The sequence below is a fragment of the Cetorhinus maximus genome, chromosome 12, assembly GCF_964194155.1.
Source record: "Cetorhinus maximus chromosome 12, sCetMax3.hap1.1, whole genome shotgun sequence".
Taxonomy (NCBI): domain Eukaryota; kingdom Metazoa; phylum Chordata; class Chondrichthyes; order Lamniformes; family Cetorhinidae; genus Cetorhinus; species Cetorhinus maximus.
The window spans coordinates 109336250-109351416 of record NC_135890.1 but is presented as its reverse complement, the minus strand read 5'-3'; the positions used below and the strand labels follow the sequence as shown (position 1 = coordinate 109351416).

The 15167-nt window shown below is 41.4% G+C and overlaps 1 protein-coding gene across 3 annotated transcripts in view; it reads left to right on the top strand.

Moving 5' to 3' along the window:
• Nucleotides 1–15167, top strand: part of rph3ab (rabphilin 3A homolog (mouse), b) — a 157071-nt gene that overhangs the window by 131036 nt on the left and 10868 nt on the right. For all 3 annotated transcript variants that reach the window (XM_078554379.1, XM_078554380.1, XM_078554378.1), the window contains 5 exons: nucleotides 4089–4215; nucleotides 4661–4717; nucleotides 6848–6999; nucleotides 8123–8204; nucleotides 10039–10135. In XM_078554379.1, coding sequence (XP_078410505.1) covers nucleotides 4089–4215; nucleotides 4661–4717; nucleotides 6848–6999; nucleotides 8123–8204; nucleotides 10039–10135 — 515 coding nt within the window. The remainder of the gene's footprint in view (nucleotides 1–4088; nucleotides 4216–4660; nucleotides 4718–6847; nucleotides 7000–8122; nucleotides 8205–10038; nucleotides 10136–15167) is intronic.

The window sequence follows — 15167 nt, the reverse complement described above, 5'->3', positions numbered from 1 at the left end:
ACCTCATTTAATTACAGTTTTATGACACCCAACAGTGCTAGCCCATGGATAAGGACTGAATTTAGGTTCTTGTTCCAGCTATGTCCTTCCAGCGCAGAAGGAAACTTTCTGGCCTACCCTTGCCTGTGCCAGCTCTTTGAAAAAGCTAACCGATTAGTCCCATACCCAATCTCTTTTCCCACAGCCTTGTAGCTTTTTCTCCGTCAAACATTTATTCAATTTGATTTTGAAGGCTGCTGGTTAATCTGGAAACAATGCATTCCAGATCATCATAACTTGCTGCGTATAAAAGTTTCCCTTGGGGTCTGACAGATGTGAGGTTTGTTGGCAAGACCAGCATTTATTGCCTATCTTTAATTATCTGGGAAGGTGGCTGTGAGCTGCCTTCTCAACTGTTGCAGTCCATGTGGTGAAGGTACTCCCACAGTGCTGTTAGGGAGGGAGTTCCAGGACTTTGACCCAGCGACAGTGAAGAAATTGCGACATATTTTTGAATAAAGATGGTGCGTGGTTTGGAGGGGATCTTGGAGGTGGTGATGTTCCCATTCCTATGCTGCCCTTGTAATTCTACATGGTAAAGGTAGTGGGTTTGGGGGGTGCTGCTGAAGAAGCCTTGGTGAGTTGCTGCGTTGTATCTACTTGATGGTACACACTGCAACCATGGTGCACCGGTGGTGGAGGGAGTGAATATTTAAGGTGGTGAAAGGGGTGCCAATCAAGCAACCCACTCTGTCCTGGATGATGTGGAGCTTCTTGAGTGTTATTGAAGCTGCACTCATCCAGATAAGTGAGAAGTATTCTATCACACTCCCGACTTGTGCCTTGTATGTGGTGAACAGGCTTTGAGGAACAAGAGGCAAAGAACTCTCTGGAGCCTCTAGAGCTGCTCTTGGAGCCATTATATTTAAATGGCTGGTTCAGTTGAATTTCTGGTCAATGGTGACCCCCAAGATATTGATATTATTATCAATGACTGTAATTACTTTAAACCTGGTTTCCCTGCAGGAAGGTTTTCTGAGGTTTCCTTCCTCAGTACCAACTTACACATTGCTAGGAAATAGAGCTAATTTAAGTAAGTTATATTTGTATTTTTGGGTGTTAGGAATGAGTTTTAGCTTTAATGTTTAAGATTGATTTGTATTTCTGTATCTGTGTGGTAAGAAAAGGTCAAATTGAGTTTTAGTTTCACTTTAAAAGGTGCCTGCATTTCTAATGAGAGTTTTATGATTGCTGCAGCTAAGTTAAACAAGCAAGAGTAGAGAAACTGGGCTGTTGCCTAGTAACAGGGATCCAGAGAGGCAGGTCCCTCCCACAGACACACACACAAGAAACTAGAAACAGCAGTTTGATTTGGAAGTTGTTTGAGTTCAGTTGGTTTTGAAAGTAGCTGCCAGGAGAGACTGGAGCAAAGGGAACAGGTAGCCAGTTCCAAGCTAAAGTAGAGACCCCAAAATCCAGGGGAGTGGAACAGGAGAAAGTCCCAAGAAGACCTTCTAGACAAAGGAAGGACAGGAACTTGGGAAAAGATCCTGTTAAGTGAAGTTAAGAGTGAGGGACAGAGAAAGGCTCCAAGCTTCAAGTTTAAAGCTTCAAGCTTAAAAAACTAAAGGTATGAGAAGTCAGAAGGTCCAAAAGAGATAAGTGAAGGTCTGTAACCCTTTGCTATGGGCATGGGAAGCAGTGGTGTACTGTTGACGGCTGAGTCAGTGAGAGAGAGTGCGTGGAAGAAAGCTTGACTGCAAGTGGTGACCCAGGGGAGAGGAACATCAGAAGAAGAGTTCGAAACCCTGGACGTGAACCCTTGCGGAAGGCATCTGAGAGAAAGCGTCAGTTTGGGAGAAGATTCCAAGGCGAGGTCTTGGAGAGTGGAAATTGGAAACCCTCGTGTGGAAAGCTGAGTGCATTGAGACCAGTTGGCTCATGGTGGGACAGGCTCTGGGGAGAGTTGATGAGAGATCCATAGCAACTGGTTGAGGTGGCATCTGTCACTTGGTTTCAGAGTGTGGTGTGTCTGACCATAGTTCGCCTTCCTTATGGTGTACTTACTATGAACATTAGAGTATAAGATAGTTTTTATAACTTGTGTTATCCTTACAAATCTGTATATATCTGTAAAGGTATAGTTGTGGGTGAAGGAGTGTTGTAATATAGTTCATCTTTTCTTGTTTAATAAATGTTTTATTCTTTTGTTAAAAGTTAATTAGCTGACTCCGGTGACTCTGTTCATAGCTACTCTCCATGTATCTAAACAAACAAATAAAAGTTAGGATCTATCAAGCTGGGTTCCACCCTGGGATCAAGCTTGTCCAGGGGTAACCTCAGCTGGGGATCATAACACATGAAACACAAAGACCATCAGCTGATCAGCAACAGTACAAGTAAACCTTCCAGTTAAATGTTGTAGAACAAACTGATAAATTAGTTACACATTGTCCAAAAAGATTCTAATGTGACATTACATTTTAATAACTCATGGGTTCAACTGGACGCAATCAAATCACATCCTGAACTTCACTGCTCATTTGTTATGTAGTTCAGTCCATTCAGGGGCCGAATTTCCTCAGCTGTTCCAGTGGAATCCCAGTAACTGGCCGGACCATAGTGGAACTAGGTCAGATACACCAGGTCGCGACTTGAGATAGGAATTCCTGCTCAGCCCTTTAACAGATGGTGCCTTTCTTGCATTTCACGAGGCCGTTGATGTGGAGTGGACAAGGGTGGAGGTCAGGAGTCACTACCCTAGGAGTTCCTCTTTCCCTGGATCATGTAGAAGCTGGCTTATGTCTGCCAGTAGATTAGGTACACCAGCATCTGGCAGGAGCAAAAACAGACCTTACTGTGAAGAGAAAAGGTTTCTTCTGGGCTGGTGGCAGGAGTAGCTAGGATCCAGGTGCTAGAGTTTCTGACGGCATCTGCGATGTACCCACAAAGATACAAGAGCCTGCAGAGGGAGATATGATGAAATGCTCTCCCACTGACCCCACCTACTCCAGCAACTCAATGTTGGTGGGCAAAGCTATATGCGATAATAATTCAAATGCCAGTGTTTCTGGGCTTTATTGTTTACATGTGTTGCCCTATGTCTCTATTAACCCCGAGTCTCCAATCTATCTGCTTGTTTCTACCTCAAGTTTCTATCTTGTTGTCTATAACTCTTGTTTTTATTAGACTACAAGTACCTAGTTTCAAGTAAGTTTCTGTTTTTTTTTAATGTTTTTCTCAATACCTGTCTTTATCCTGAACTGCTGATTTACAACATCAGCCTCCAAGCTTGGTTATGCTTAATGACCTCAATGAACTTTGCTTCAAATATTTTCAAATTAGAAGAACTTGTTAGGGCAATAGTTACACACTAATTGAGTGTCAGTTCCTTAATAAGAATGGTGATCTCATGTTTCTCTAATCTCTCACCCTTTTATTGCCTGATTATTTGTAATATTGCTCTTGAATTCTGATGGACCCGCCTTTGTTACCTTTGGACTTGACGTTCCCATGCTTTCTTGGCTGGCTTTCTATCTTCCACCCTAAATAAATGAGTGAACTCAAAACTCTGCTGCCTGTATCCTAATTTGCAACCTGTATCCTAATTTGCAACAAGTCCCATTCACCCATCATCCCTATGCTCACTGAACTACATTGGCTCCTGGCCCAGCAACGCCTCGATTTTATCATTCTTATCCCGGTTTTCAAATTCCTCCATAGGTTGCCCCTTCTATCTCTGTAACCTAGTCCAGCCCTACAACCCTCTTAGATCTCTGTGTTCCCCCAATTCTGGCTGCTTTTGCATTCTTGATTTTGATTGCCCCACTATGGTAGCTATGCTTTCAGTTGCCTAGGCCATAAGCTGTGGAACCTCCACCTCTCTATCTGACTCTCCTCCTTTAAAATACTTATTAAAACCTACTTCTTTGATCAAACTTTTGGTTATCTGTCCAAGTAACTCCTTATGTGGTTCAGTGTCAAATTTTGTTTGATCACCTTCCTGTGAACTGCCTTGGGATGTTTTACTACCCCAAGAACCTATATAACTGCATACTCTAGCTGCTGTTTGTTGTCTTTTCAACTTGAATTGGTCTCTTTCAAAATAGGATCTCTGTCCTGGATGAAGATAAATTTGGTCACAATGAATTCATCGGGGAGACCAGAGTTTCTCTGAAAAAACTCAAACCCAATCAAGCAAAGAACTTCAACATCTGTCTGGAGAGAGTGGTGCCAGTAAGGAGAATACTGGTTATTTATTCGGGGGGCTGAGTCTTGTGGTCAATTAAAGCTTTGAATTTTCAGCCCTAGGATCAGGGTTTCAACCAAACTTAAGAGGGTTGAAACTGCCTCCATCAGCCATCAGTGTGTAAAATGGGTTTTGGGCACTCTTGACCCCATTTCAAGTTGGCACGAGTCACAGGAATGCCCCAAATATGGCACAAGCAGTACATTGGTAATGTAGCTAATACACCAATGCTGACAGTGTAGAGAGGAGACAGCTCACACTCCTAACTTTGGAGGATTGATATTGGAGGAAGAGATGGGCTGACCAATGAACAAAACATAGGAAGAAACAAGTTCCCAAAGTTGCAAATTAGAAATACATTTTAATTACATTTGAACTTATTCACTTGCTTCCAAGAGGCTGTCCCTAAATGCATTGTAAATATTTCCATAGGTAAAACGAGGCTCAACAGTTGGCTCATCACGAGGAATGTCACTCTATGAGGATGAGGTAAACTTGGATCAATTATATCTCTGTATTGTACATTTTGTTTTACTCTGAATAACAACTTGTATTTATATAGCACCTTTACTGTAATGAAATATCCCAAAGTGCTTCACCGAAACATTGTATGACATCAAGCCACATAATGAGATATTAAGTCATATGGCCAAATGCTTGGTCAAAGACGTAAGTTTTAAGGAGTATCTTAAAGAAGGAAAGTGAGGTCAAGAGGCGGAGAGATATAGGGAGTGAATTCCAGGGCTTGGGGTTTAGGCAACTGAAGGCATTGCCTCCAAAGATGCAGCAATTAAAATTGGGATGCTCAAGAGGCCAGAATAAGTGAGTGCAGATATCTTCGAAGGTTGTGGAGCTGGGGAAGAATAGAGATAGGGAGGGGCAAGGCCATAGAGATATTTGAAAACAAGAATGAGAGATTTAAAATCAAGACGTTGCCTGACTGGCAGCCAATATAGGTCAGCAAGCACAGGGGTGATAGCGGAACAGGACTTGCTGCAATTTAAAACAAGTGCTGCAGAGTTTTGGATGACCTCAAGGTTAGAGGGTAGAATGTGAGAGACCAGCCAGGAGTGCATTGGAACAGTCGAGTCTAGAGGCTTGTAGGGCCGGTGGAAATCACAGAGATAGGGGGAAGTGAAGCTAGAGGAGTTTGACAACAAGGATAAGAATTTTAAAACTGATAAGTTGTTGGAGTGGCAGTCAATGTAGGTGAGCAAGGACTGATGGGTGAATGAGACTTGAGAGTGTGTTATGGGCAGTTTTGGGTGAGCACAAGTTTATATACGGTGGAAGGTGAAAGGCCAGCTAGGAGTGCATTGGAATATTCAAGTATTGAGGAAACAAAGGCATGGATGAGGGTTTCAGCAGCAAATGAGCTGAGGCAGGAACAGAGTGGTGATGTTATGGGAGTGGAAGTAGGCAATCTGTGTTGGAGTAAATGTTGGAAGCTCATTTCAGGGTCAAACACAACTCCAAATGTGTGAACGGCCTGCCTCAGCTTCAGACAGTTGCCAGTGTTATGATGTGGCAGATGATGTGCCAGGTGGATCAAATCCATGAGAGAAACTTGATCATGCAGTCACAACTGTTTTGAAAATGTATTTTATTTCGAGATGCGTGTCCTGAATTCAGAAGTAATAAGATGAGCACAACTTCAGAGGTTTTTACAAAACTAAATTAAACATTTATTGACAAAAGATTTCAAGCACATACATAGGTCTGTAAATTACTACTATAACAACTCCTAAAACCCCTAATTAATCTGACTTCCAGTTCTACCCCTGTTAAGGCAACAATACAAAAAAAAAATAGATTTAAACAGACCCAGGCAAAGCAACACGATACCCTGGACAATAGAATTCAAAGTGAGTTTTCGCAGCTTCAGTTTCTGTAGACAGCAACTTGATGCACAGAGGCTGGGGGCTTTTCACACTTGTTAGATCTTGTAATTCCTTCTCCTCCTTTATACACGTTTTTCCCTTTTAATGTATATTCCATTGTTCTGATATATCTTTGGAACTTTATCTTTCTCATAATATAAATCTTTTCATAGTGCTCATATTACCAGTAACCTTTGGGAAAAAATAAACACTGTTTGGCTTAGCTTCTTCTGGCTAGGTAGAAAAGTTGCTGGAGCAGATACAGCTCCTGTAGTACACTTCTCTTATACAGTATCTGTGGTAGTTTTCCCAGTACACTTATTGTAGTGCACTTCCTCTGAAGTGTATCATGGTATAGTTTCCCAGTACAGCATTTTTAGGTACCAATCCCCAGGACAGTTTTTGTGCTACAGATTCACTGCTAAAAAATCTCAGAATTATATTCTAAAGGTTTTCACATCTTAAATGCAGCAGAATGTTCTGACCAGAGAATTAAATTGGTTACTTTATAAGTTTCCAGAGCAATTGGATCCTGCCTATTCCAGGAATGGCCCCCCACCCCAGCTCACATATGCTAATACTGTCCTTTAACCAGTGTGTTCTAGAGGAAACGTAAGAACTTAAATCGTTAATTATTGTTTTGGGAACAACCTGGCAGGTCATTGTGCATATACAACATTCAGTCAGACACATTTTATGGGCCTATTCACACTGATCACTCTCTGTTCTCTCCTTGCAGGGCGAACATGGCGTTGATACTGATGAGCGAGGCCGGATTCTTGTCTCCCTCCTGTACAACAGCCAGCAGGGAGGCCTGATTGTGGGAATCATACGTTGCGTTCATTTAGCTGCCATGGATGCTAATGGATACTCGGATCCCTTTGTCAAAATGTATGTAATGCTGTATCTGCCTTTCTATTTGTTGCATTCTTCCTAGCCTGGTCCAGTGAGCCTGTCGGAGTTCAACCGCTGTTGCCTGCTCGTGCTCTTCCAGTTTGCCTGACAATGTCTAGTTTCCTGCCTCATCTAGCAACCCTCCGTCAGAAGTCCAGCATTGACACCCCTGGCCCTGTTCTCTGGTCTTGGCTTTCTATCAGTTTTTGTTTGTCTGGTTCTTGTTCCCTAAGTTTTCATGGTGGTAATTTTGTTCATGCATTGTTTTTTGTTCATTTACCAATGAGCTCATTTTCTCTATTACTACCACACTGTTAGGTAATAATTGACCACTGCCTAAACTGTATCAAGCGAGGACAAAATGTTCATAACTGACTCTTGGCCAGTTATCTTCAGTTCCTGATTCCTCATACAGAGTTCATTATACTTGTTCAGTTACATTGTGGGTGTACCTACACCACATCGACTGCAATTGTTCAAGACAACTATTCACCACTACCTTCTCAAGGGAAATTAGGGATGGGCAATAAATGTTGGCCTTGTCAGCAATGCTCACAATCCATGAACGAATATTAAAAAATGTAAAGAATGAGCATCTACGAGAGGTGCTTAGGATTCGTTTCCTATGGAGTTTTACCACAGCAGGTCAGTGTCTTTAGAAGAGTGAGGGAGTTTACGCATTATATTTACAGGCTTTGAAATTCCAACATGCTATGGCACTGGGGAAAATGAGAAACGGATTCATGCCTATGATGTCCAATGGAATGAATACCTGATTGCCACCATAACCTGATAGGAGTTATCCACAGAAGAAGAAAGTCTACATGCAGTTTCTTTGAGACACCTACAGCAATCTACAGCATGTGGTTACTGAACGGCACTGCAGAAGGCATTGGCTGAGGATTGATGCGTGGTATGGGGTGACTCCAGAAGAGGAAGAAAGTAATAACTTAGACATTTTTAAAATCAAAGCCATGATGAATGCGTGCCACAGGCCTATAATATTTGATTTGGATGGCAGTGACTGGACAGAAGCTCTTTCTATCTCATGAAATTCCAGCCTGAACGTACAAGGCTTTCATTTAAAACTTTGATCCTGGTTTCTTTTGGTTTCTTTCAGCTGTCTCAAGCCCGATATGGGAAAAAAGGCTAAGCAAAAAACTCAGATCAAGAAGAAGACGCTGAACCCTGAATTTAATGAGGTGAGGCCGATTAATCTTGCGTGTAAACATCCAGGATGGGGGGAGGATGCACATGATTTCACCATCAATAAAATAACTCCTTACATTAATCCATTTTTATTTGCCTTGGTACACATTCCGCAGTCAAGATCTTTTGGGGTTGAACATATTTGGCCTTAGGGAACCTTAGCTAGGGAAGGGCAAAAGGAATCGGACTGGAAACATGAGTTAAGGGAGAAACTTGGAACCAAAATTACACAATTCTTATACTATGCGTGAAGTTTGCAGTTCCCTTCACAAATGTTGCTAATATGAGATGAATGTTTAATACATTTATATAACCTGGATTAATGCCTCCTCCAGAGAATTGCACAAATAAATATAAGAGCATGATGCCTTCATCTCCGAATATCACGTGACTTGTAAGTTCATATGCTATAACAGTGTGAATATGATACTGATCATTATTGTCCTAACCAATCATTATTGGTTTGTGAAGTGGTTCTCTATGAGGTGCATCATACCAAATCTCACTGCCACAGTGGTGGATTACAAGTTCACATATTTCAGTCTCAACCAAACGGCTATGGAGAAACACACGGCCTCCACTCAGCACTTTCCTAAGTAGAGTAGGGATCATTCAGAGACAGAACCCCCAATTTTAACCTGGGACAGGACATCAAGTTGCAGAGTTGGAGTGGGAGGGAAGCACACATTATAGCAGACACAATAGTGCCAGCTTGAAGTCTGAATAATTTTAAATCTTGGGCCTCACTTAAATGTCATGATGCCAACCCCTGCCTGAGGAGATGACATGGAGGTGGGCAGGTGAGAGTGGGAAATCGCGGGGCTTCACACTGTACTGGAAACCCAAGGAAATGGTCCCTGGTAAGGATAGCGACAATGCATTTTGGCCTTGCTCCCACTTGCTGCTACATTTTGTTGGCAGCTCCGGGTCTCATTTTACTGTTAAATTCATGTCAAGTCTAAATTACACAATTGGATATTGATATTTAAATTTATGTGGCTCATCAGCTTATGGGTCAGTGAACTTGCTGTTCCAAAAAACAGCAGAGACTGGGAATGCAGTGGGATCAGTGTTTAGCATCTGACTGCCATTTTAAGTCCCCTTGCCTATACCGTTAACAATGGGCAGGAAGGGTTACAATTGTCATGTCATCTCAGGCTGCATCAGATTGATATCTGTTCATGTCACACATCATCCTGACCTGACACACTGTTTTTTTGCTGTACCTTTGTTGTCACTGGGTCAGTATCCAGGGATTGCCTTCTTAACACTATCGTGACAGCACCATCAAAACTGCCGCAGTGCAGGGAAAAAGTCCGCTACCACCTTTTCAATGCAACGAGGAACTGGGAATAAATGCAGTCTTGCCGGATTGCCCATATCACATCTTAACAATACATCTTTTTTAAAGAAAGATACAGATCTCATCACCTGCCTGACCACACCCATCAACTCATGCAATTAGTGCCTGACTGAGTCCAAGCAAAATGTGAATGTGAAGAAAAGTGAGATGAATGATAAAGGAGATATCTGTACCCAGTAAAATAATAACTGATTGTGGTTATCGCATTTTTGCGAAGTGAAATTAAAAATATAAACTTCACCTGCTGAGGGGAATTTAAAATACTTAAGGCACCCATCCCAAAGGATCCTGCGTGAAACCACAGTACTTTAGATTTTAAAATCCATTAATACTCACTTTGTCCCTTCCATCGTTACATCCCAATCCCATTCTAAGTGACTCACAGAATTGATAATTGTTTATTTTGTTCTAGTGTTAGTCAAGAGTATGAAAACATGTAGTTAATTCAATTCCTGTATCTGTAGGAATTCTTCTATGATATTAAACACAATGACCTGGCTAAGAAAACTCTGGAACTGTCCGTGTGGGATTACGACATTGGCAAAGCCAATGATTATATTGGTGAGTTGCGAGTTGGAAATGATTTTGGTGAAGGGAGCACACCCTAGAGGACAGAATTCAGAGTCTGGCTTTTGGATTTACGTCAAGCCAGAAGCTTTCGCAATTTAGAGCTGTTTAAAAGTAGTGCTCTGTTCCATATTGTGTAATAGATATACTGATCAGCTCCATTCCATGTCTTACAATATATACATTACTCCGTACATTCTATTCGATTGTTAGATGCAGCCAAGCAGATTTGAAGAAACTGAGCTAGTTCTTCTAAAGAAGCTGGTTTTTCTCATATTTAGGTAGTGTTTGTTAGACTTGGGTACTTCTGCAATCATAATATTTTGGATTTGATTCAGCTCTCTAACACGAGTAAGTTCAGGGACTTCTTAAGCCATTCCCATGACTGCAGTGGCATTGCTAGTGTTATGACGTGGCAGATGATGAGTGCCAAATCCATGAGGGAAACTTGATCCCGCTATCACAATGGTTTTGCAATCTTTATTTATTTCGAGATGTGTGCATCGAATTCAGAAGTAATAAGTCCAGCAAGACCTTTAGAGATTTTTAAAAAACTAAATTAAAATATTTATTACAAAAGAAAAGATGTCAAACACACATAAGATTCCAGTTACTTAATACCAAAGTAAATACTAAAATTCCTACCCAACCTGACTCCCAAATACACCCCCTTGTAAGGCAACAGTCCAAAAACAGATTTTTAAAGTTAGAAAGACAGGCCAGCAGAGTTATCACCTTTAAGGGATGGATGCAGCGGACTCCTGCAGGCATGGCTGGAGGCTGTTTCGCAAGCTTCTGCTAGATGTCACAGGGCTTCTCTCATAGCTTTTCATCTCCTTTATACACGTTTTTCTCTCTTTTTAATTTGTAACTTCCATTGCCCCATATGTCTTTGAAAATGTACTTTCCCATAATATAAATGTTTTATGGTGCTAATATCGTCAGTAACCTTTGGGAAAAATAAACACACTGCTTGGCCACCTCTTGTTAGGAGTAAACATCCTATCATGTCTTTGAAATTCAAATTGTCCCAATTTATCTAAAAATGCAAATTCTCCTCACACTTTACATTCTAAAACTTCAGCCATGTTTATGTATTTAGCATTTCAAACCCCTCTATCTAACTTCTTTTGATATTTTCAAACCTCCAGGCCAGCTGTCTCCAATTCAATTAAATCCCGCACACAAACTATCCAAACCCAATTATTAACCTACTTTTACAATATATCACCATAATATGAAAATTATTATACTTTTGTAACATAGTATCACAGATATAAAAAAATTCTACAGCTATCACCATTTGCTGTAAATTTTCCTCTGCTGTTCCTTATTCCTGTAATCAGTCTAGTCTCCATTTAAGACCCATCTAAAATGAAATGATTTTCCCACTACTGACACTGTGTTCAGTCATATATGCCACTGTCTTTTTGGTTAGTCAGGTGTCAGGCATCTGGTACGTTATCTACGTCTAAAGAGCTTAGATGCAGATTGGCAGGTTGAGATTTAGAAAGCCTAACTATGCACAGGGTACAACTTCAACTTGTTGAAAACATATTGATTAGGCTGATGCCTCTTGTTCAGTTAGGAGCACCTACCCATTGCAGTTTTACTTGAAGCTGAAGCCAGGTGGGAAGAATTCTGATCCCTAGTGAGACGTTATCCCTCCAGGTCCAACAACTGAGTCCCTACTTACTCCACTGCACACCCCTCCCCTCCCCCCCCCATCAAGGAGGTCATTAGACAACTGATAAATGTGGGTTTAAGCACTCAGTGATCAATAGAAGCAGAAACTCCGAGTGGTAAGGTGAGTAACACTACTCATGAGAGTCATTGCTACCATCCTCCTGTCACAGCATGGATACACAATATTTTCCACTTGGGCGGTAGCCACCAGTTAGCGATGCAAAGTCACGGTAGTCACGGACCCAAAATATACCATTACACTGGGCTACAAAATACTGCTTTACATAAACTACCATCCTAAGACTCAATATCTTCATTGGCATTTTCTTCATGCAGGGTGCAGGGATCACAATGTAAGATAATTCAAATCTGATACCAATTATGGTTGCAACATAATCCTTTTATCATATTTGTCTTTGATGCACAAATGTTTCTAAGCTATAGACATACAATGAAATAAATGCAATTAATATTTCCTCCCGAGATGTAGGGCAGAATTTAGTTGAGCCTGGAGGGACGGGCATGATGGGTGAGTGGGCCAGGAAAAAGTGGGGGAGAACAGGGAAAGCCAACCCCCTGCCTATGCTTCCAACATGCCCCACACCCTCTCTCTGGCAAACCCTCCCAGCAACCCTTATTCGGTCCCACTCTGTCAGGGGATTTGGATCCTCTGTTTGGTCAGTATCTCTTGGGGGTGGGATTTCTGTCCAGAGCTTATTTAATAAGGAAAAGACAGGCCAAAGTAAACACAGGCCGCTTAGAGAATGAGGCTGGGGAAATAATAAAGGGGAACCAGGAAATGGCAGAGGAGTTGAATAAATAGATAAAAACAAAAAACTACTGCGAATGCTGGAAATCCAAAACAAAAACAGAATTACCTGGAAAAACTCAGCAGGTCCGGCAGCATCGGCGGAGAAGAAAAGAGTTGACGCGAAACGTCAACTCTTTTCTTCTCCGCCGATGCTGCCGGACCTGCTGAGTTTTTCCAAGTAATTCTGTTTTTGAGTTGAATAAATACTGTTTCAGTCTTTACGGTAGAAGACACTAATAGCATTCCAAAAATACTAAATATTCAAGGGGTAAAAAGAGTGGAGGAAATAAATACAATAACTATCACTAGAGAAAAAGTACTAGGGAAACTAATGGGGCTAAAGGCCGATAAGCTCCCTGGACCTGATGGGTTGCATCCTAGGATATCAAAGGAAGCAGCTACACAAATAGTGGATGCGCTGGTATTAATCTTCCAAGAATGCTTAGATTCTGAAAAAGTCCTAGAAGATTGGAAAACTGCAAATGTAACACCCTTATTCAAAAAAGGAGGGAGACAAAAAACAGGCCAATTAGCTTAACATCTGTCATTGGGAAAATGTTAGTCTATTATAAAGGATGTAATAGCTGAGCATTTAGAAATGCCTAATATAGTCAAGCAGAGTCAGCATGGTTTCATGAAGGGGAAATCATGCCTGACAAATTTATTAGAATTCTCTGAGGAGCTAACAAGCAGGATACTTAAAGGGGAACCAGTAGATGTAATATATTTGGATTTCCAAAAGGTGTTTGATAAGGTACCGCACATGAGGCTACTTAATAACATAAGAGCCCATGGTGTTGGGGGTAGTATATTAGCATGGACAGAGGATTGGCTAACTAATAGAAAACAGAGTTGGGATATGGGAGGCATTTTCAGGATGGCAACCTGTAACTAGTGGAGTGCCACAGGGATCTGTGCTGGGGCCACAATTATTTACAATATGTATTAATGACTTAAATGAGGGAAATGCACGTACTATTGCCAAGTTTGCGGATGACACAAAAGTAGGTGGGAAGGCAAGTGGTGAGGATGACGCAATGAGTCTACAGAGGGATATAGACAGACAAAAACTTGGCAGATGGAATATAATGTGGGAAAATGTGAGGTTATGTATTTTGGCAGGGAGAATAGAGAAGCTGAATATTATTTACATGGAGAGAAAGACTGCAGAAAGCTACAGCACAGAGGGATTTGGGAGTCCTTGTGCATGAATCCCAAAAAGCTAACATATGAGTTCAACGGGTAATGAGGAAGGCAAATGGAATGTTGGCCTTTATTTCAAAGGGATTGGAGTATAAAAATAGGGAAGTCTTGCTAAAACTATACAAGACATTAGTTAGACCACACTTAGAATACTGTGAACAGTTTTGGTTCCCTTGTCTAAGGAAAGATATACTGGCATTAGAGGCAGTCCAGTTAAGAAGGTTCACTAGGTTGATCCTGGGTATGGAGGGATTTTCTTATGAGGAGAGGTTGAGTAAATTGCGCCTGTACTCATTGGAGTTTAGAAGAATGAGAGGCGACCTTATTGAAACATGTAAGATTCTTAGGGGGCTTGATAGGGTAGATGCTGAGAGGTTGTTTCCTCTTGTGGGAGAGTCTAGGACCAGAGGGCATAACCTCAGAGTAGGGAGTCACCCATTTAAGACCGAGATGAGGAGGAATTTCTTCTGAGGATAGTGAATCTGTGGAATTCTTTACCACAGAGGGCTGTATAAGCTGGATCGTTAATTATATTCAAGATGGACATTTTTAATCAGTAAGAGAATCCAGGGTTATGGGGAAAAGGCAGGAAAGGGGAGTTGAGGATTATCAGATCAGCCATGTTCTCATTGAATGGTGGAGCAGACTCGATGGGCCGAATGGCCTACTTCTGCTCCTTTGTCTTATGGTCTTACCATATACAATTTTAATTTTATTTTATCTGGGGCCTTGGTTCCATGGGAGGGCTGCATTGGTCAGTAAAGTGTCTAGGTGACTTAATTTGCATCAGGTCTCTCCCACGAAAGTGATGTGGAGCTGCTACCAGTTCTCAGTGGTAGTGGGCGGGACCCCCATGGTAAGAACTAAATCCTGGCTGTAGTCTTCATTGATCCTTTCAAGTCTGATTCTATCTACAAATGGTTTAAGAAAACTCAAAATTGTTACAGGGCTCTAGTCACACACACCATGCTAGATGATTCATTATGGCCTCCAGAAATCAGTCAGTGAACAGGACCTCCAGAAATATGGTGGTTCCTGCAAAATTTCTAGATGGCTAATCTGTTTACCATCTAGCATGTAACTAACTATAACAAAACCAGAATTACCTGGAAAAACTCAGCAGGTCTGGCAGCATCGGTGGAGAAGAAAAGAGTCGACGTTTCGAGTCCAAATGACCCTTCAACAGAACTAATGTAACTAATTATTCTGAGCTCACTGAACATTCTTATCTCAAGACTATGGTGGCTGTCTCGTTTCCAAATGTGGCAACTAAAAGAAGTCAACAGGCATGATTCACATATCAGACAACTACAGCAGAGATTAAGC